At 39.7% G+C, this 23,828-nt stretch overlaps 1 protein-coding gene and 1 long non-coding RNA gene across 2 annotated transcripts; one reads left to right on the forward strand and one right to left on the reverse strand.

Moving 5' to 3' along the window:
- Nucleotides 1–9,279: 9,279 nt before the first annotated feature.
- On the reverse strand, nt 9,280–14,406 carry LOC135086373 (uncharacterized). Its single transcript, XR_010260453.1, has 3 exons — nt 14,007–14,406; nt 13,881–13,931; nt 9,280–9,999 (listed from the first exon to the last, which is right to left on the reverse strand). It is a non-coding gene; the product is annotated as an uncharacterized LOC135086373 (long non-coding RNA).
- A 2,206-nt stretch (nt 14,407–16,612) lies between these two features.
- LOC135086420 (uncharacterized) lies at nt 16,613–17,614 on the forward strand. The gene has a single exon (XM_063981149.1). It carries the CDS (start codon nt 16,613–16,615, stop codon nt 17,612–17,614), a length of 1,002 nt encoding a protein of 333 aa, XP_063837219.1.
- The last annotated feature ends 6,214 nt before the right edge of the window (nt 17,615–23,828 follow it).

Raw genomic sequence — 23,828 nt, forward strand, 5'->3', positions numbered from 1 at the left:
GCTATGTGTAGTCGCCGAGCAATTGCTGCCCACCGATCCAGGGAAGTGGGTTGCTGCCAGCAGCTCCAATGTGTCGTTTTCACATGAAGTGAAAGTTCCATCGGGTCTTTTCAGAAGCCCAATCTGCCTAACAGGAGTTTTGGAGATCATTTTTTGGAGTCTTGCTGCTCGAGGAAGACTTTCGACATCCTCGCACAGTTTCCTCCACGATGCTCTCTTTGCTTTCCTGATCTCAGTGTTATATTTGGTTAGAGCTTTCTTATATGTGTCCCATTCATGGGATTTTTTAGCTCTATTAAAGAGTCTCCTGGTTTCTTCTCGTAGCTTTTGCAGCTTAGAGTTCCACCATGAGACTTTACTTGTGGATGCTTTGGTTTTCACAGGGCAGCTGTCCTCGTAGGCTTTGGTTATTCCTACTGTGACTACCTCCACTGCTAATTCTAAGCACTCCACAGTTCTGATGATTTTTGGGATCACATCAAGGTTGGTTTTTAACTGGTCCCTGAAATGGTCCCAGTCAGTAGCCCTTGGATCCCTGTAGGTTTCGATTCGCCTTGGCAGCGATGCTTCCAGGTTAAATCGAATGTGTCGGTGATCTGACATAGAGTTTTCATTACTTACCTGCCAGTCGATGACGTGCCTGGCTAAGGCATTCGTTGCGAAAGTTATGTCAAGAACTTCTTGTCTGTTACACGTTACAAAGGTCGGTGTGCATCCTAGGTTAAGTGTATGCAGATTGTTAGATAGAAGGAAGTCATAAAGTAACTCACCTCTTTTGTTGATGTCGGTGCTCCCCCACGAGGTGTGGTGGGCATTGGCATCGCATCCCACAAGCAGGTCGGCGTTGTGTCTTTGTGCGTAGGCCACAACGTTCACCAGGTCTTCTGTGGGATTGGGCTTATCACCGGGGAGGTAGGCTGAGCAGACGATTACTCTAGCCCCACTCCACCCTTGGAGATTGATGTATCCTGCGACCAGGTCGTCATTGCAAAGCTCTGGAACAGGTAAAAGGTCAATATTTTTGTTATGAACGATGCACGCCCTGGGTCTATAGCCACCATTATTGAAGAGAATCTTACCGGCGGCCCCTAGCCCCTGGATGTTGCCGTTGGATATCCAAGGTTCTTGGATCAGAGCGAGGTCTATGTTCTGTTTGGCAAAGCAACACTCCACCACCGCAGTCGCAGCTGCTGCATGATGGAGGTTACCCTGCAAGATCCTCGCTCTGCTGTTGTAGGGAGCCATTGGCTTAGCGTAGGGCGGGTGTGTGAGGCTTCTTGGGTAGGGGACGTGGACGTCCTCTATTCCCTCCGTCTCCTCTTACCCCCCTACGACTTGTGCCGCCCCTCGTGGCTCCACCCCGGCCTTTGGTCGACCTCAGCGGAGGCCTTTGGCGCGAGGTCCCCGCAGGGCTCCTCGTTGCCTCTTGCACTCCAGCAGAAGTCGACGGCCTAGGTGTTTCCACGTTGGGCTGTTCCGCGGCAGAGCCCCCCCTGACATTAAATATTACATATTTAAAGCCAAGGCCAGCTCTGCCGTTATTTGCACGGAGAGTCTCCGCCGACGGATCGTCCAACGAGAAGGTCACCACAGTCCCTCCCGCCTCGGCCCGCTTATGGAGAACTCGCCAAAGCCCCGGGTTGAGACCATCATTCTGCGCCTCCAGCAGCGGCAAAGCCTTTTCGACCGTTGCCGCCTCGCTGATGGGTATGAAAGTGGTCCCCACCTGTGGCCTAGGCAGTTCGCTCTCGGGTATGGTCGAGAGTTCCGCCTCAGGCCACGGTTTGATTTGCCTGATCTCTCCTACAAGCCAGTCATGGCTTTCCTGGTTCTCACAGTTAACCAGGACCCACCCCGTCTTGTAGGAGAAACCAGCAAATCTTGGTCGCGGGACTCCCTTCTTCCCGGCCATCTTGGCGATGGACTCGAGAAGGGCGTCATGCAGCAGTCGCATCTGGTCCTCGCTCATGGGGGCCGAATTTCGGACACCCACTCGCACGGCGCCAGCTACAACGCTGTATCGTACCTTAGGGAGGGGGGTTGCCGTGACGTCCAGCCTAGAGGTTTTCTTCGGCTGTTCCCGCGGGGATTCTTCCTCCGAACGTAGGCGTTTTTTCGCCTTTGGATCGGGAGGAGGATTGTCGACCGGAATTTGATCCCAGGGCTTCCTGCAGAGAGCAAGGGCTTGTTCAGCACCAAGTTCCGCTGCAATCAGCCTCCGGAACCTCTTCCTGGCCGCACCACAAAGCCTGGCACGCTTTGTGTCCTTCGGGGTCTTTGTCGACTCTGTTTGTGGTTCAGCACTAGTGCCCCCCACAGACATAGCCGAGAGACTCTCCGAAATTTTGGAGCAAGGCGATTTGGAGGTCAATGAAGGCTCTCCGTCAGGCCTGTCCAATTGTTCCCCTAAGGGAGGAGTTTTGGGTGTTTTTATGGAAAAGGTATTCATAAAAGTTCCCACGAGTAGCTAGGGAAGTAATCGGTCACCCTCGGCAGAGCCCCGCATGCCCAGGGAAGAGCTGAATACTGCACCGAATCGCTCTGGTCTCGGGCAGGCACCGTTCAAGACTGAGCTCCCTCTCAGCCACGCGTTCATCGGCACGGTTCGCATCACACCTTGAATTAGGGGGAAATCGTCCATGGTACTTTCCCAAGGTAGCCATGACCACACTTTTTGAGGAGGCTAAGGACCTCAAGGTTTGTGGTATCCCTAGGAGAGGAAGGAAATGCAAAAGCAAAGCAGGATTGGGGTAGGAAAAGGGTGTTAAGGAGCATGGGATGCGTCTGACTATTTCCGTTACGTCTGTTTCATAAGGAACCAGACCAAAAACAGGCGGCAACCACGAGAAGGATAACAGTCAGGCTTGCCTTGAGGATCTACACAACCAGCGCTCTCCCTCAAGGCCAACACCAAAGCAAGCGGCCGGGACAGACCGTGCAATGAGCGAATTGGCAGCGTTACAGCGTTAAACGCATATAAGTAACACACCCTTTCGCTCGCCCTGAAACTGGACGCATCTTACTCAGTTCATTAAAGCTACGAGACATGAATTTAAAAATTGTCGTCCAGACATTATTAGTGGTTATTCCACATACTAACTTGTTAAAGTTACTTTATATCTAAGATTTTTTAAACATGTTCAATCACTTGTAATAATTCTATAAACACTTCTTTTCATAAAACTAAATAATAAAATAAATGTACTTAACCAAGCAATGTTTATTATATTGAAAACTTAATCTAATAATAATAGTATAAAAATATTGGTATGTAATATTATATTGTTTTTTATTTCTTTCTCAGCTTTATCGCGTTCTACCTCGCTCTCCCACCAAAGCAATGAAGTGGATACAAACATTTTATGTGAAAAATGTCGAATAAAAATGTCTAGAAATGAATACAGATATCATTTGAAAACAAATTTACATAAATCTAGAAGTTTAATAAAGACTGAATTTGATAACATCGATATAGTCGCTACTGCATTTAAAAATCGCATAGTGACTTATCGTTTAAGCCCCTCTCAGAAAGATGAGTACCTCACACCTGAGGCGTTTATGAGAGGCAATGCAAATAATATTATTAAGTTAATAAATATATCGCAGATGAAGCATGGATGCATTAAATTAAACTTTGAATTATTTGCTTATTTTATCTTACCAAAATCAAACGAGCAGCAACTGAAATCCTTTAATACAAAGTTTGAAACAGTTTATCAGTCTACTGAATTAGATGAACTATTCACAAATTTAGTTGAAAAGTTTCAAACCAAATTAGCTGAATTCGAGCATTGTGAATCTGGTTGGAGTTTTGCAGGCATAAGTCATTTAGAAATAAATATAAATAAATACAGTCCTATGAGAGGTGGCACATTTATTGATCTACCAAAAGCGATAAAAGTGACAAAAAGTTGTATTAATGTACAGAACAAGGATGATCATTGTTTTCTATGGAGTATAATTGCTGGACTTTTTCCTGCGAAGAATAATGTGTGAAGAGTAAACTCATATCCACATTATTCTTCTTTTCTTAATATCAATGAAATGAATTTCCCACCTACTTTTGTAGATATTAGATTATTTGAAAGTAATAATCCTGATATAAGCATTAATATTTATGGTTTAGATAACAGATGTCATATTACTGGGCCTCTATACCTGACAAAAAACAGAAAAATTGAACACTTCAATTTATTATATATCGAGCATTATAATAAAGGACATTACTGTTTAATCAAAGATCTTGCTCGATTAGTGAAACATCAGATTACATCACATAAAGACAACTTTTTTTATGTGAATCATGTTTACAGTTCTTTGGGAGTAAATCAAAGTTTCGATTGCATAAGTGCAATAAAGTTTTAACTATTTTACCTAAAAAAGGTTCTATTTTAAAATTTACGCATTATGAAAGACAACAAAAAATCAACTTTGTGATTTATGCAGACTTTGAATGTCTATTATTAGATTACAAAGAACAAAAATCTGAATACATTGAAACATTGCAAAAACATCAACCATCTAGTTTTGGTTATTATATTTGTTGTTCACATGATCAAAATTTAAACAAATATGTTTCATATAGGGGTATTGATTGTGTTGAAGTATTCATTAAATCACTAATTAAAGATGCTGAAATTATTAACAATACATTATCAGATACAAAACCAATGTTACCTCTAACTTATGATCAAGAATATAAATATAAAAAAGCTACTGTTTGTCACATCTGTAATGAAGTACTTCTCGATGATAAAGTACGAGATCATGATCATGTAACTGGTGAGTTTAGAGGAGCAGCTCATTCACATTGTAATTTGATGTACAGAGTATGTCCATTCATACCAGTAGTATTTCATAACCTGGTTGGGTATGATTTACACTTGTTTATTGAAGAATTAATGAAATATAAAGGCAGTGTGAAAATAATTCCTAAATCAAAAGAAAAGTATCTATCTGTTACAAAAATTATTGACATATCAGAAAATGAACGACCTATTGAGCTCAAGTTTATCGATTCTTACCAATTTTTGAGTTCAAGCCTTGATAAGTTGAGTAGCAGTTTAAGTACGAGTGATTTCAAACATTTATCATGAGAGTTTAATAATCAGGAACAATACAAATTACTCCAAAGAAAAGGTGTCTATCCATATGACTATATAGACAAGTGGTCAAAATTTGAGGAAACCAAACTTCCTTCAAAGTCCAGTTTTTTTAATTCTTTGAATGAAACTCATATATCCGATTCTGATTATAAACATGCTTGCACAGTATGGAAATGCTTTGGTATTGAAACAGAAGGGAATGGAAACACTTGCTTACAAGTCAACTTTTTATATTTCGCACAGTAATCGGACAGAGTTTCAGCTTAACTTAGTATTCGGTATCGAATGCCCCGGAAAATGAGCTCCTCAGCTATATAATACAAAACCCCCACCCAAATGGTGTGGCCATCGATAACCAACCGGTAGTGACGTCACAGTCTTATAGCGGATGTAGTCAAATGGCGTACTCTGCATTACGGATGTGGCGGCGTTGGCTTGGCATTGGCTTGGCGCTGGCTTGGCGCTGGCTTAGCGCTGGCTTAGCGCTGGCTTAGCGCTGGCTTAGCGCTGGCTTAGCGCTGGCTTGGCGCTGGCTTAGCGCTGGCTTGGCGCTGGCTTGGCGAGGCAGGCATAGGCTGGCATACGGTGTTGCGTTACAATCGGCCATCCTGAAACAATTGCTCCCGCAATGGGAACAGAGAGGTTTGTGATTAGCTTTCCATAGCAGATCTATTAAATCTTCAGTCTCCAACTGCTCGTCCGAGCTGCTGGCACTGTCAGACACAGGAGCTATACTTTGGTAAGGCCACAAAGAGTCTGCAGAAACTAATGCCGTAAAACTTTTGTATCTTAAACCCTTGATGCTTCTGAGTTTGTACCTATCATTGCCAACAACTTTGGTTATAATATAGGGACTAGAATAGAGCTATGTAGCTTAGTATTGGCCTTAGCAGTACTACTAGTAGGAGCCTGTCTCCAAAGCACCAGATCACCTTCCTTACAAACATGAGCGTTTTTTTGACGTTTATCAAAATTACGTTTCATCCTGGCACTAGCTTTTGTTATACGATCACTTGCTTTCGCAGGTTTGCTCTTGTGTGGTTTCAACAACACGCCCCGGTATAGAAACATCGCATACTGACCTACCACTACGAGAAAACATCAACTCATATGGTTTAAACCCAGTAGTTTCATTAATGGTATTGTTTATACCCCAGACTACATCAGGCAACGAATTGGACCCGTTACCCGCAGCCTCGCCCGGGTCCGTAGCACGCAAAGCATTGCGGATAGTTCTGTTTGTAGCCATTAGCACGCGGGCATGAAATAGCTGTCAACGTATGTTTAAACTGTCTATCTGTTCCAAATTTCCTAAAATATCTAGTACTAGTAAAAATATCCAAACAAACTAAAATCCTTTTTAGTACTCTGATAGTTTCTATTGAGTTTACTGTTCGAGTTGGTCCCGCAATAACAAATTTACAAAATGCGTCGGTTATCACTAACATTTATACGCTTGCCCTTTTTATTTTTTTCTGCAGAATGGACCAAGATAGTCTACGTGGACCATTCGAAAAGGCTCGGTTGGTTTGGGAACAGGGTGCAACATACCTTCCTTATTGCCATGTTCGCCTTTCTTTTAGGCACAATGTAAAAAAACTGTTACATATTTACGAATAAATCGTGACATTTTAGGAAACCAAAAATCAGTTTTGATCAATTCTAGGTATGCAACCTTTTAATCCTACCGTGCCCTTTTTCGTCATGATGCATTTGAACTAGGTATTTACCACCTAACTGTTCTGGAGCATCTTATTGAATCTTACCAATTAATGGGAATTACTACAAGACGATTCCCGTATAGTGTTTTTCGGTAAAACATATCATTTATCAACACAAAATCTTTTGTTATATCGAGGCCTGCCGTACTACTTTTTAACTGATCAAGTATAATTTTAAATTAAATCCCCTTGTGACTGAAATTTACTGAGGTTTACTGAGACTTGAAACATTAAATAAATTTAGACACACTTTAAACAAATGGCTGTTAGCTAAGTGCTTCTACTCCATAAGAACTCCAAAGGAATAAAGGTTGACATTGTAATGTGTATTTTATGAATCATATTGTGTAGTATTATTTTAAATTTAAATATATAACCTAGACATAATAATGGAATCGGAATTAATCACTTCATTGTATTTTTAATTATTTACTAAAATGTGCTTTATTAAGTAACTATTTTATGATCAAACCACTGTACCATATTCTTGGAAATAAATGTTATCTTATCTTGAACTGTATGAAACCAATCTGAAACTTGTAACTGTATGACGACTCAGGGCATCGACATCGACGTGACGCATCCTCTCGCCTGGTTTGTATTCAACACTTACTTATATCATAATATTGAGTAAAAAAAATAACCACAACCTTGCGATTCGTAGGATAATATCACGCTTCGTTAAAGTAGCTCGCACTGCAGTACAGTCAGTTACAATTTTGACATGTTTACCTACTACATACACACGAAATTTTCGTAACGACTCGACTACCGCCAATGTTTCGAGTTCGTAGCTAAGTATGATACATGCTCTTTTCCTTACAAGTAAGTAACGCCGCTAAAGTAAATGACAGGTCGTAAAGTTTCATCAGATTTTCGTTGTAATAATATAAGTACCCGCTATTCTTGCTTTGCATGCATCTGTACGTATTTCTGTCGGCAAGGCGGAATCTTATAATGCTAAAACCGGCTTAGCGCAAATACACTTTTTCAGTTCCTCAAAACTGGCGATTTGTTTACTTACTATTTCAAAAGTATTCCAAACACAAGTATTTTTTTTATTTTGTTTAGATCAGTTAACGGACGGGCTAGTTGTGCGAACTTGTAAATAACTTTTCGAAAATAACTACAAAAACCGGACGGGTGCTGGAAATTGTGAAACTGCAGTCAACTTTGATTCTGCAGGATGTAATCCGTGTTGTGAAATTTCATGACCTAATTAGGTGTACTTTATTTCGTTAAAAGGAGCATTTTTTTTTTATTTAGAACTTTTGCAACACTATTTGTAATATTTGAATTCCTGAATCGACATCTACCGAGGGCAATAAGAGATCATCTAAAAACGCCAGGATTTCGTTTTGAGGACCGTCAGTATTAGATGCCGTTCCGTTTTGGTTAGCGTTCACGAGTTTATTAATAAAAGGCATAAAAACAGCCGGTGAACTGGCTAGACTGAAGGGAACGCGGGCATATTCGAATTGTCCTTGCTTACATATTCGAATTGTCCTTGCTGACATAATAATAAAAGCACTTTTGTGAGAGTCTTCAGGAGACAGTAAAACCTGATGAATACCCTTGTACCATATCGAGACAAGTAAAATTTACCTTACCGGCTAATTTTGAAATGTGATCTTCCTATATTTTATCGTTACAGTGTTCAGGGCACGATAATCTACGCAAAGCCTGCTGTCGCCGTTCTTTTTCTTTACTAATATTACGGGCGATGCTTAATTAGAATCAGATTCTTTTATAATAATACCGGCATCTAATAATTCCGAAACTTTAAGACTTTAGTATCTCTTGCTCACAATGATAATCTATAAGGTTGTCGATATATGGGCTGATCAGTGGCGAGTTTAATTTTAATTTGAACTAAATCTGTACATCCTATGCCGTTTGTACTACTTGCAAAACTATCTTCATACTGCATTATTAAAGGAATCAAACTACTACGCTCGTTTTCATTTAATTTTCCTATCCTTATATCGGTCAGCGAAACACCACCTATCATAGGGTCGGACTTTTAGTCTACCGATGAGACATAATGTGAATCTAACGGGTTCACTACTCCATTTCGAAAAACTTCTCGTCGAATTACGATACGTCGATGACACCTCGTCAATTGTTTGTTTGAACGATTCGTTACTTACCCGAAAGTTGTTACGTCGATGGTTCATTTCATCGAATGGCTTTTAGTCGACAGTTTAAATGATCGAAATACAGTAGGTCGACATAACATTTCGTCGATAGTTTATTTCATCTAATTACTTTTGATCGATATGTCAAATGATCGAATTATTTTAATTCGATATCCCATTTGGTCGATAATAGTCTGGCTTTAAATAACGGTGTTTGCGTGTTCAGAGTGTGTTCCTAGGCTTCTAATTTCTAGCTATTGTCTGTGACTCCTAATCTTCTTGTGTGTATGGATCAACACGGGTAAATCAGGCGACTTTGAAGATATACTGGGATTTATTACTTTACAATAAAGCGTTTACAATATTTCAGTTGAAAGTTCAAATGAGAATGAGAGACGTTAAGCGTCCGTGCAATCGTTTATATAGGTGTGCTTCAGCGCCATCTGTTGTGGTTTCTTGACATCGCGTGACGTAATCGATGCGGTGTGCTCGGTGATAGTATTGCCATTGATCTTTGGTTGGAGCTTCTCACGCGCTCCAATAGATGGCTCTTCTTAACATTCCGGCGGGCCTTGAGAGACTCCCTCTCAACATCTCAGCTCACGTCGTGTCACGCGCCGAGCCTCGAACCTGGCACCTCAGCGACCGGAAGTGGGCATATCTTTGAGAATGCCCTGTGTATGACGCCCGTGGCCGTCCGAATGACAGCAACCCTTGGTACGCCGTCACTGCCTGAAATCAGAGTTATTATGCGTCCTAACCGCCATTTCAGCGGCGGAAGGTTATCGTCCTTTATGACAACCAATGTTCCAGTTTGCAAGTCTTCAGTTTTCTGTTGCCATTTAGTACGTTTCTGAAGCTCTGATATGTACTCTGTAGACCATCTCCTCCAAAATGTCTGCCTCAGCTGTTCAACTCGCTGGTAACGATTGAGTGTGTGCGTGGTTGCAGCGGTAACATCACTCTCTGCAGGTGCAGTCAGCGGCCGACCAATAGTGAAGTGGGCAGGAGTGAGTGGAGAGTAGTCGTTGGGGTCTGAGGATAAAGGATACATAGGGCGGGAATTCAGGACAGCTTCAATTTGTACCAAAACTGTGCTGAATTCCTCATAAGTCATGTTTACATTTCCTACCACACGTGTTATATGGTGCTTACAGGACTTGATCCCAGCTTCCCATAAACCGGCAAAATGAGGCGCGTAAGGGGGAATGAATTTAAATTTAATGTGATTATCTGAAGCGTAATCAATGATAGACTGAGAATTACTCTTTAAAAAATCTGAAAATTCACGAGCTGTTCCTACAAAGTTACGTCCATTATCGGAAAATATTTGATAAGGTTTTCCTCTCCGGGAAATAAATCGTTTCAGTGCTAAAATATAACTCTGTGAAGACAAACTAGTTACTAGTTCCAAGTGTATCGCTCGAGTTGAAAAACATATAAACAGACATAAATAACATTTTTCTAGTCTGGAACCCCTACCTTTCTTATTTAAAATAAATAAAGGTCCAGCATAGTCTACTCCACAGTTTATGAAAGGAAAATTTGCAGTTACTCGTTCAGTTGGTAAGTTACCCATGATTGGTTGTACTATTTTACCTTTCAAACGACAACATATGACACACTGGTTAACGACTTTTTTTGCTAAGTTTCTACCGCCTAGTGGCCACCAATTGTCTCTGATATGAGATAAAATTAATTGAGGCCCAGCGTGCAATAATTTTAAATGTTGACTTTGAAATAATAAATAGGTAAAGATATGTTTACTACACAATAAAATGGGGTGCTTTTTGTCATATGAAAATTCAGAATTAACTAATCTGCCCCCGACTCTTATGATTTTGTCAGCATCTAAAAATATATTTAAACTGGAAATATTACGTTTTGATTTATTTATAGAAAGATTATTAAAAAGCGCATTGTATTCTTCAGGAAACGATTCCATTTGTGCCTGTCTAACTATAAACAATAAGGATTTATCAAGTTCTTCTACTGATAACGGCCCGTGTAACCGCTCATCAATAGATTTTGTTCGTATGTTATGTATAAAACGCATTACATAAGCACAAGTTCTTTGTAATCGATTTAGTTTAGAAAATCGGCTGAAATCAATGATAGGTAAATTAGAATCGCTACTACACAACAAGTTTGTAGTGGGAAGTTTTAACTCAGGTAAATCATTTAAGTTCTGTAAAATATTATTTTGATTTTGTGACCATTTTATGCTATCTTCAAATAAAAAGGTGGGTCCGTTCCACCATAAAGTTGATGAACTCAATTCATTTAAAAGAACTCCACGGGAAACTAGGTCAGCTGGATTATTTGACGAGTTTACATGCAGCCAAATTGTGTTGCTTGTCAACTCATTTATCTCAACAACGCGATTCTGAACAAAAGTCTTTAACTGATGTGGTGACATTTGCAACCATCTGAGAACTATAGTAGAATCTGTCCAAAAAACAACTTTGTCAAAGTTCAATCGAAGTGATTTAATTATTTTATCATACAATCTAGCTCCCAATAGTGCACCGCATAACTCGAGCCGTGGAATGCTAACCGGTTTCACTGGCGCGACGCGGCTCTTCGAACATAATAATCTCACCGTGATGACGTCATCATTACTATTGCACGTCCGAACATAAGCGCACGCACCGTATGCAGCCTCGCTCGCATCCGTAAATATGTGTAATTCGATCCTAGAATGGTCACACGTTCCTACAACATGACGCGGTACGCGAATATTATGTAAATAAGTTAATGCTTCAAGCGAGTAGGAGATCGCAGTTTAAAAGATTGATGTTTTTCAGAGAGCGCTGCTGCCCGTTCTCTGTTTGATGTGTAGTCCCTAAGTCGCCTCTTACGACATCCGCGGGAAGAGTAGGGGTTGGTGACAAATGTATTCTCCTCTGCCGTCACCACACGGCTTTTATTATTTATTGATTTTGAATTATAAACAATGCCTGAAATAATCCAACCTAGCGTAGTGTTTTGTAGGTAAGGACCTGCCTGTAAACGCATTTTACCTTCTATCAACAATTCCCAAAACACGTCAGCCCCAATCAATAAGTCAATTTTTGACGGTAAATAAAATAACGAATCGGCTAACTGAATATTATTCGGAATGTCTAAAGAGTTATAATGTAATGGAACTGTTGGTAAATTTGAAGTTATATGTTTCAAAACTATACATTTACAGCGAGTATTATAATCACCGTTTAATGACCTGACCTTAATTTCGCACAACTCTGTTGACTGAGTGTGTGAATGCCCTATTCCTGTGATATTATATGTGGACTGTATCGAATCGACTTTTAATTTTTTACGTAAATTTTCTGTAATTAAACAGTGTTGACTGCCGCTATCTAACAAAGCGCGAGCCTTATGATATACATTGTCATTACCTGCTATCTCCACTAAAGCTGTGGATAATAAAACAGTTTCTGACGCCTGCGTATACAAACTATTGTTCGAATTCTTGTTTCGTGTCGGTTCGGCTGTATGTAACACTGCCGACGAGTGCAGTACGGGGTTCGAATCCGGTTGGCACTCCACGACTGATACTAATGCGTTTTCTACTTTATCATTATTGTTACTGTGCAATAAACTGTTGTGTTTTCTACTGCACTGTTTACACGGACCAAAATAACAATTTGAAGCGAAATGTCCAGCTCGTAAACAATTAACACATAACCTTTTATTATTAACGAATTCTAATCTCTCTTTAACGTTTAAATCCAAAAACTTAGTACAAGAATAAAGCGAATGATTTCCGCTGCATAATGAGCATGTGCGGGTACTTTTGGAATTCACATTATTTTTTGTTGAAGCGAAAATATGTGATTTTTGTTGCGATTGTTGTTGAGGTTTTTTATTGTTATCAAAAGGGACTTTACTATTAGAAAATGATGAAGAATTATGCGCTTTAATCATTTCTAAAGTGTCTGCCTTATTTTTCAAGAATGTAATGAGATCGTCTAACTTAATGCGTTTATGATGCTGCGTAAATAAATTATTTTTATGTTCCTCCCACTCTTTCTCAACTACTGCGTCTAATTTGGAGGTAATGATATAAATAATAAGTGTATCCCAATATTCTATAGGTTCCCCGAGTGTCTTTAAGGCACGTAAATTCTTTGAAACTATATCAATTAATTTCCTTAAATGAAATGAAGTCTCTTTATTTAGATTTTGAATGGTAAATAAAGACTTCACATGATTATGTACCAGCAACTTGACGTTATTATACCTCTCATTGAGCAAATCCCAAGCTATTGTGTAGTTTTCTGATGTGCATTCTATTGATTTAATAACTTGAGCTGCCTGACTAGTTAGCGATGTACGCAAATAATGGAATTTACGAATGTCATCAAGCTGGGTGGAGTTGTGAATCATAGAAAGGTAGGTATCCCTGAACTCTAACCAATTTTCAAACGACCCGTCAAAGGAGGGTAGTGAAATAGTAGGAAGCTTAATATTTATCGAAGCTTCACACCTAGAACTAGCACTAGATGAATCAGAAAGGCTAAAACGTTTTATTAAACTTTCTGCTTCTGCCATGGTTTCGTAATAAATATTTTCAAATGATTCACGATGTTCTAACTGAATTGCAGTTTCACTATCTAACACCATGAGCATTTCGATGGAGCTTTGAATGCTATTAAATTCACTAAATAATGATTTGGCTAATTCACTACGCAATTTTAATTCGGTTAATTGTTTATCGCTAGGACGAGAGTGGCTATGAAAAGAATTTACAAATTTTACGAATAACGTCAGTCTACCCTTGATTGAACCGCGTTTTTTATTTAATTCTCTAATTACAGTATCATCAGAATCTACGCACAAATTAGGAGATTTACAACGAACGGTTACGTTTTCAACACTCATTTTGACGATTTATAAAAGTGGGTACTCACCAAATTCCTGTAAACTGCGTACGTGACTCGTGAGGAAGCACAACACGGTACCTAGAGGAACAAGCACAGCTTTAGTAAAATTGAAATGGGATAAGATGGGGGAAAAAAGGAACGATTTGGCCAGACCCTTTGCTGATCCCTCGATGTGATGATGGATGATGCGGCTCTGAAGGTCCAATGTTTGCGTGTTCAGAGTGTGTTCCTAGGCTTCTAATTTCTAGCTATTGTCTGTGACTCCTAATCTTCTTGTGTGTATGGATCAACACGGGTAAATCAGGCGACTTTGAAGATATACTGGGATTTATTACTTTACAATAAAGCGTTTACAATATTTCAGTTGAAAGTTCAAATGAGAATGAGAGACGTTAAGCGTCCGTGCAATCGTTTATATAGGTGTGCTTCAGCGCCATCTGTTGTGGTTTCTTGACATCGCGTGACGTAATCGATGCGGTGTGCTCGGTGATAGTATTGCCATTGATCTTTGGTTGGAGCTTCTCACGCGCTCCAATAGATGGCTCTTCTTAACAAACGGTTTGGAAGCAAATTGACATGCAGATAATTATCATAGCATTGTTGGGGTGCATAGAGGGGTTGCACATTTAAAATAAAGGTTAAGCCTTTTTTGTGTGTTTTTTTTTAAACTAATAAGTATGACTTAAAAAAAACAAGTTTCTTGACTGAAAAATATAGTTCGCACAGTCTGTATAGGTACTTACCAGGTGAAGAAATGAAACACAAATATATTGAATTAGTTAAGTATAATTTGTATTACCAAAATGTAGTTTAATTAAGTAAATTGAGTAAAGATTTTTAGATTACTTTTCAAAATCAGTCAAATTTTTGCAAAAAATATTATTTTATAAATTATAATTATTATCAATGATAGAAATGAAAAGATTCGACAACAGCACTTATTTGTCTTTGGGAGTTACCTTTCAGGGTAAAAAAAAAGATATTTATCATTATTTTTGCAAAAAAAAAAAAACTATAAATTGTAATTTATTAACCTTCATAATATTTAAAATTTATATTCATGGCTTACCTACAGGTTGATTTTGTAATCAGTATCCAATTTTTAGGAGCGACTCAGAATCAGCAACTATTTATGTAAAGAAAACTAAGTATATATTATTTTTTCATATTTAATTATTGTTATCAAAGTTGTTTCAAAATTGGCACACGTAGATATTTTGCTTCGTTCATAGAAAAATACGTACACACAGTTAACTACAAAGCTTAATAGGCATAATGGTACGCGAAAATAAGCCTTAACCTTTACCTGCGAATTCGATTTTCAATCATTTTGAAAAATGCCAAGATTAAAAATAAAAATAAATTGGATATTGATTACAAAATCCTGTATGTTTACATTTATTTATTTAAAATTCGATATGATTGGCAATAGAGCGCAAAAACTGCAGTGTATCCAAATTGTCTTTATTATCGCAAATTTTCTGGATTGCGTGACTTTTTCTTGTACACTTCTTTCTGGGGGGTGTTCTTTCAACACTGACACGAGCTTTTTCAATTAGGTGATTGCTCGACATCTGTTCTTTTTGAAAAAATGTAATTGTGGTGTATAAGCCAAAACGAGTCTTACTCAGAAGGCCGTTCCAACGGCGGTGCCAGGCTTCCACCTTGTTTTGGGTCCTAGGTAGATTTAACGTATTGCTCCTGTGTACGGACCATAATGATGGAGGAAATAATGGAGCTCTTCTAGTAACACACACGTTGTTTCCTTTGGGTCGAGACGAGATCTTTCCATATACATAATACGTCTCGAACCATTCAATAACCCTTTCGGCTTCTTCCGGTAACACATGATCTTTAATACTTGTAAAGGCTTCCGGTATTTCCTCAGGAGGAAGATAAGCCAAAGCAGCTATGTGACGCAATTTTAAAGCAAAATCACTCTCTTTCCCGTATTTTCCCGCCAATTGGCACGATTGGATTTTGCGCCAAATATTTTGTCCTAGGTGAAAAAAGCACCCATTGTGTGTCGATTCCGGGAATTCTATTTTAATAACGTTAATTACCGCTATTTCGAAATCCGTTACAATATGCTGTGGATTTAAAGAGATTTCATGTTCCAGAGCAAATGATTTTAATTCTTTAAATAACGTCATATAAGTTTCTTCGGTCTTATTGCATAATAAACAATACACCACAGGAACAGTCCTTCTTGATACTGAATCATTACCAACATAGGCGTGAATCGTGTATATCTAATAATTTACAAGAGTGTTCCCCTGCACCAGTCTCCTCGATCTATAAATACAAACGATATAGAAGTGCCATGGTTGCGAAGTAGTGAAACAAAAACAAACAGTGATTTTAAACGGCGACGGGCGACAGTGATTCTCGTTAAGTGCAAATTCGTCGGTCATTGCCTACGTGACTAGTCAAACCGGTTCACCGTCCGCTAGTGAATTTACGTCATTATTAAGATACACAATTTCGCCCGTTACCGTAAAGTATCGGTGGCGCAGCGCGCCGTGTATCGGTCTGGGCTCATACTTCAAGACTAGTCAATCAATTACTTTTTGTATTTTTATTTTTTGTTTTTGGCTTGCTCCTTGTGTTTTTATACAAAAATAATCATGTCTACTAAAAACATCATCTGTGCGGGCTGTCGAAGTGATTTAAAAAATGAAAAACACTTGTTATGTCGGGGATGTAATCAAAGTTATGATTTGACTTGCGCCAATGTTCCCGAAATGCATTTTGATAAAATGTATACAGAGGAGCGCAAAGGAGCATGGCGATGCGTCGAATGCATGAGCAACCTGCCTAAGATTGACAACACGAACACTCCCGTGCGAGGCTTCCACGGAGGAATTACTTATCACCGGGGAGCGGCTACAGGGAGCCCTATTGAGCTAAACATTTCGACAGCGGAAAACCTAAATGATACGGCCCATAATCAGACCCTTGATTTAACAGACCGACAAGCTATCTTGCTGGAGTTGAGGGCCTTTAGGGAGGAGATGCTGACTGAAATTCGGACCAACCGTGCTCAAATCGAGCAGCTGAATGAAAAGGTGACAGCATTGACAGGCAGGGTCAGTGAATGTGAGAACCGTATTGACCAACTGGAGGTTCGGATGAACACACTGGAGAGCGGCAGGACCGAGGGTTTAGAAAAGGAACTTGATAAATCAGTTTTGACATCAATTGAAAACATAAAGGCAGAGCTAAATGACCGCGATCAGGATTTACTGCTGAACGACTTAGAAATATCCTGCGTACCTGAAGTCAAAGGCGAAAGCTTGTCCCATGTCATAATGACTTTGGCGAGTAAGCTCGGTGTTGGTCTCGGTCAGCAGGACATCGTAAGTGTCGACCGAGTAGGAAGAGTACTTGAGGCCGCGGCAGAACCTGCCGCGCCCCGGCGGCCGCGCCACATAGTTGTGCGACTGTCCCGCCGGGCCGTACGCGACCAACTTCTGCAAGCTGCGAGAGTGAGGCGCGGCGCTACAACGGAGGGCTTGGGGCTACCGGAACCTTCGCGTCGTTTCTATGTAAACGAAAGACTGACTAAGCTGAATAGAGCGCTTTTTCGCCGTACGCGTGATTTGGCTAACCAACTGAACTGGCGCTATGTATGGACGAGGGATGGCCGAATATATGCCAGGCAATATCCCACTAGAGATAGCCCTCGCTTGCGCGTGCGCTCGGAGTCGGACCTGGTCAGGGTTTTTGGTGAGGCTGCCGTTGGTTCTACAAATAATTAGATTAGAAATTACTATTCGCCACAATGCACTTCATATATACCAAGCGGTGCCTATTGGCTCTGTGTCACTGGCTGTGAAACTTTGTTTGAAATTGCTATGGAAAATTGTTGCTTTGCCTTTATTGAATTGTGTACCTTTTTTATATATGTACACTTTTTTGGTGGGCGTGATTGTGCTGATGCCCGAGTTTATTGCATGTTGTGTGTATTTCTGGCTTTTTGCTATGTATTCGAGGTGTGTTGCAGCAATGTTTTACAGACAGGAGCTGAGAGATCACATAATATGTAGTTATCGAATTAATATTAAGGCATATCCTAGCACAATTGTATACATTTGTCATATTATTATTTCATTTTGTCATTTTACTGTTTTTATTGTTATTCACAAAGGTAATTACTTCATTTTTAACTCTGAGATAGTAGCTATGAAATGGTGTGTAAAATTGCTGTGGAAAACACTTATTCTTGTTTTAACAAATTTTGCTCTTTCTATTGTACTACCCGGGATGGTTGTGTGTAACTTGTATTTTTGGATTTTTGCTATGTTTTCAAAGTGTGCTGTGGCGATCCTTTACAAACTAAAGCTCAGAAATTATAACCTATTTAATCGATTTTTTAATAAAGTGTATAAAAATGAATAATAAATCTAAGTTTCTTAAATTAGCTCTGTATAATGCGGGTTCACTCAACACAGGTCACGATGATTTCCTTATTGCAATGAACCGTTTTGATGCTGATATAGTAGCAATAAATGAGACCTGGCTATCCGCCGGCGAGGAGGCGCGGGCGCCGGTGGTTCCAGGCTATCGTCTGCGTAACGCCCCGCGCCCTTCCCACGTCCGCGGAGGGAGAGGGGGCGGAGTTGCTTTTTATGTTAAAAGCACAGAATAAGTAATAGTACAGGTACAGAAGGATTACTCCGCAAGACGATTTAAATAAATGCGAGTCTTGCTACGACGCGATACAGTGGAATTCAGCTCGCACAGCACTACGTACCTACAATTTTATTCACCTACAAGTTTTGTCTCTTTCTATCGCGTGCCTCTGAACTCTTCTTACGCTGTTAGGGTTGCTGTCTAGTGAAAAAATAATTAATCTACTTATTTGTAATGAGGTACGTATGTAGGTAAGTACGCATTCATTATGGAAAACTTTGGGAGAGGCCTTTGTCCAGCAGTGGACGTCATTTGGCTGAAACGAACGAACGCATTCTTTATGAGCAGTAGTCATGGTAGGTTAGGTTCCTATACTATCCTAAGATTTATTGATTACCTACATGGCCAACATACCTTTCAGCATCTTTGGGAAGCGAAAAAAAAGATAAATCCGGTAGATTTATTTTCGAATTTAAACACTCGAACGCCGCACAATAACATTTCTTTCTCTTTATGTCCATTTTTAAATAATACTTCGATCATAGAATTAGGTACTACAACGCACGCCAGCGTCCTGACGGGCGCGCGCGTGACACTCGACTGATATAATACCCGCCGGCGGGGCGCTTCGCTGTAGGTAATTATCGGATGTACCGCGCGCAGTGAGCCAGGCCTGTTAAAAGTGACATACGTGTGCGTTTTGTTAGGCACCCCTCTGCCGATATTGAGCAGATGTGGATGTTGGTGAAGGCAAACTCGTACAGTGTGGCTATAGGTACAGCATACAGACCCCCCTGGATGAATATTGAGCTATTCATAGACGCAATAACGGAATCAGTGACTCATTTCTCAGCCAACGACTACGTAGCACTAATGGGTGATTTTAATGTGAATATGTTGGATGATGCTAACCCCAATGTGGTCAAAATGCAACAATTCCTGGAGTGCATGGGTTTGCGGCAGGTGGTCAATGAGCCGACTCATTTTTCGGTTAATAGTAGTACGCTGATCGATCTTGTTTGCACTAACTGCAAAACATGTGAAATATCTGTTTCAAATATTACAGGAAACCTTGGGCATGCAATGATCAATCTAAGCGTAAAGCTGAAGAGAACTAAAATGCGCTCTAGTGTTCTAACTTACCGGCCTTTGAGGAATATAGACCTATTGCAATTAAACACTGATGTACTGCTGATAGATTGGGAAGATATTTATAAACTGTCACACGTGGACCATATGGTTGATAGATTTAACTCACTATTGTTAGGCTTACTGAATAAACATGCTCCTATTAGGACTGTGAGGACAAAATCTAAACCTCAATTGCCCTGGATAACGGATACGATAAAGTTCATGATTAGCTTGCGCAATGATGCTTATGGTGTGTACCGAAAAACAGGCACTGACGTACATGGGAGATATTACAAAGACCTTAAAAGCCTGGTATCAGTGAGCATTCGGAATGAAAAGCGCGCTTATTATAACCACCTAATTAACTCTAATGTTGATAATAGCAAAATATTCTGGAAAAATATGAAGGAAAGAATTTTATTAAATCCCAGTAAAAGCGAGTGTCTGCCTGAGACTTTTGACAATGCCAATGTTATAAACGACCACTTTCTGGGCACACTGGATTCACCATCAGTGCCTCCATCTCAAATAAAATATTTTAATACACACAAATTTAAATTGCCTTCACCTACTTTCAGTCTTGAGCCCGTTAGTGAGGTTGAGGTCTCTAAGTACATTAGAAGCACTAAATCGAATGCGACTGGAAGTGACGGAATATCTAGAGACATGCTTTTACTCACCCTCCCTAGAACCCTTCCAATAATTACGCACATTATAAATGCTTCGATTCGCACAGGTAAAGTCCCCTCACAATGGAAGGAAGCAATAATAACCCCATTGCCTAAGGTAGATTATCCCAAAGATGCTAAAGACCTAAGACCTATAAGTATTTTACCTTTTATGTCGAAGATTCTGGAGAAAGCTATCCACTCACAACTTATGAAATATGTTGAGAGCAATGACATTTTGCCCCCGTTTCAGTCAGGATTTCGCAGGGGTCGTGGTACAGTTACGAGTTTACTTGATGTCACGGATAACATTCTGGCAGACCTCGACGCTGGACTTGGTACCATCCTAACTTTGCTCGATTTTTCCCGTGCTTTTGACTGCATTGATACATCGTTGCTGTTGGCGAAGTTAACATACTATGGTTTGGACCCGCAGGCCATCAAATGGTTCGCAAGTTACCTCAAAGACCGGGTTCAATCTGTAAAACTACGAAGACCAGATGGATCTCATTTATTATCAACTCCTAAAACAGTTGACCGTGGAGTCCCGCAAGGTTCCATACTTGGGCCACTTCTCTTTATTATTTACAGTTCCGATCTTGCTCAGACTGTTAAGCATTGCAACTATCATTGCTATGCAGACGATGTGCAGCTGTACATAGGGACCACTCCCGATAACATATCCTTGGCGGAACGCCACATGAATGAAGACTTGGAAGCCATAGCGAGTTGGTCCGATGGAAACGCTCTTAGGCTCAATCCGGCCAAGTCGAAATTCATGGTTCTTGGTACTAAGACTCAAATTAATAAAATCATAAGTAGTGGCCCCAAAATCTATGTCAAGGGCACAATAGTCGAGCATGTCAGCGAAGCAAGGAACCTTGGCGTTTTGTTCGACAGTGAGATGCGTTACGAGAGCCATGTGATAGGCCTTGCGAGGAGCTGTTTCTATAGACTGGGAATACTGTACAAAATACGCGATTTCCTAAGTGAGAAGTCCCGAATAACACTTTGTGAGTCACTGATTCTATCAAGGCTTAACTATGGTGACCTAGTTTATGGACCTCGTTTGCTTGGTAAATCCAAACGAGTCATCCAGCGTATACAGAACGCATGCTGTCGTTTCTGTTTTGATATACCTCCACGCACACACGTGTCACCATACTTGGCCAATGCTTCTATGCTCAACATGGAAAATCGTAGGCGACTGCATTTGGCATCTCTCATGTTTGACATAGTCAAATTTGGAAAGCCTGAATATCTGTTCGCTAAATTGCAATTTCGTAACTTCCATGAAAGATACGGTGACGGAACATCTAGATCCATGCGGGCCCCATTGGCTGTACATAAACATAAAACTGTCGCTTTCGCGGGCAGTTTCCGCCACCAGGCAACTAGGTGTTGGAATGACTTGCCCCCCCCTCTTAGACGCATTCATTGTAAGAACACCTTTAAATCAAAATTTAAAACAATTATACTTGATGCACAAAAAGAAATGACGCGGATTAAGTTGCCTAAAGCACTTGTGCCTGGGAGGCGGAGTTAGCCTGTGGTGGCTTGAGTGGATATGATTTCATTATTTTATTATTGTTTTTAATCATAAACATAAATGTGGGTATATCATTCATTATCATACACCTGCACACTGAATGCCTCATTATTTTGTATTTGTTATTTATGTAAAAATATTATATTATATTCATCGTCATCATCATTTTCAGCCATGTAAAATTATTGTGGATATAAAGTAGGTAACTAAATTCTCCATTTTACACTATTAAGTCTCATACTCCTTTTCATAGACAGATAGTATATGTATGTATAAACCATATAAGGACAATAGTTATAGTTATTATATTTCCCTAATTTCTGATATTTATGTAGGTTTACAATATTACAACATTTTCACCACCTTATTCTCTACCATACACGTGTGTCTTCCTTCTTTTTTTTCCTTCTTTTTTTTTCAAGCAAGAGCTGAAAATCAGTGTTCTGCTCATTTCAGAGCAGTGTCTACACTGAGCTCTCTGCTTTTTTGCATCGCTGCGGCACACTTATACCTTAGCGTGCAGGATTTTCTTTCTTTTTCTTTGTAATGTACTATATCTTTCCTGCTACTCCTGTGTTTATTAATCTTACGTTTTGCTTCTTGTGTGTCAATGTGTTTTGCAAATAAACCATTTATCTATCTATCTATCTATCTGTGTAAACAAACTAGGACAGGATTGAAATGTCCCGTCCATTATCCATGTTGTTGACTCATGAAGAATCTCCAAATTTTTCCTTGTGCAAAACATTATTATGCGTTTATTTTCTCCGTATGTAACGTCACGTGCTAGAAAAGGTTCTCCTTCAACGACCTGGAATAAAAAAGTAAACATTTAATTATAAACCATAGCTTAATTTTTTTTGTAAATATTTTGTAAATCTATACTTATAATAAATCTGTAGAGAGGTCAATTCTGTACATGAAATATATTTTCAAAATAACTATCAGGGGGTGATTAGTGATCAATACTGATGCCAAAAATGCAATCAGTAAAATTTTTGTCTGTCTGTCTGTCTGTCTGTCTGTCTGTCTGTCTGTATGTTCCTTATAGAAACAAAAACTACTTGACGGATTTTAACGAAACTTGGTACAATTATTCTTCGTACTCCTGGGCAGGTTATAGGATACTTAGGAATTCCCACGGGCACGGGCGGCGGGAAAATCCTTTTGTATGAAAAATCTAAACTGCTTAAGTTAGACGCTTGAAATTTGGCATGCAGGTACCTTAGTAAACTGAAAGCTTAGTTACAACAGAATATTGCAAAATTCCCACGGGAACGGGAGTTAGCGGGAAAAAACATTTGTATGAAAAATCTAAACCGCGTAAGATAGATGAAGGGGGTAAAACGGGATCCACGCGTACGAAGTCGCGGGCGGCCGCTAGTAACATAATATATTTATTAAGTAATTTTTAAATTTTAGTTTTTAAGTAATTTTAAGTTTTTTGTAAATATATTATACTACTGAAAAACCTACGGTATGAACAATTAAAGACGTATGAATGGTAATACTAATTTACTTGAAAAATACTAATCATACATTACATATTAGAAAATACCATGACAAATAATGCCCGAATTAAAATAAGGATCGCTAGAAATAACAGTCAATTTACCTTCATTTCGTCAGGTATATTTATTTCTGCTAATGTTCGAGGCTCCACAGGAATACTCTTTTTTCGCGCACGTCGTACAATCTGTCTTAAAGCGTTTTTATTGGGAACGGAGCATGCGCTCGTGCTCGGTACTTGTGCTAAATTATTATGGATTAGTTGAGTAGGCGCAGCAAAACTAGTAGCAGCATCTCGCTTCAGACGATTTTTGAGATGTATCACGTCCGAAGCAGCTGCGTCAGGGGAATGTGAATGTTCACTCATAGGTTTACTGATGGAATGCCCTTGCTCGCTAGAATATGTTGTCATTAACGTGCTTCTGCATTGTTTTGCCCCTTTTTGCGCACAGGACCAGTAATATTTATTATTGTCCTTTTTGT

Source organism: Ostrinia nubilalis, chromosome W, assembly GCF_963855985.1.
Source record: "Ostrinia nubilalis chromosome W, ilOstNubi1.1, whole genome shotgun sequence".
Taxonomy (NCBI): domain Eukaryota; kingdom Metazoa; phylum Arthropoda; class Insecta; order Lepidoptera; family Crambidae; genus Ostrinia; species Ostrinia nubilalis.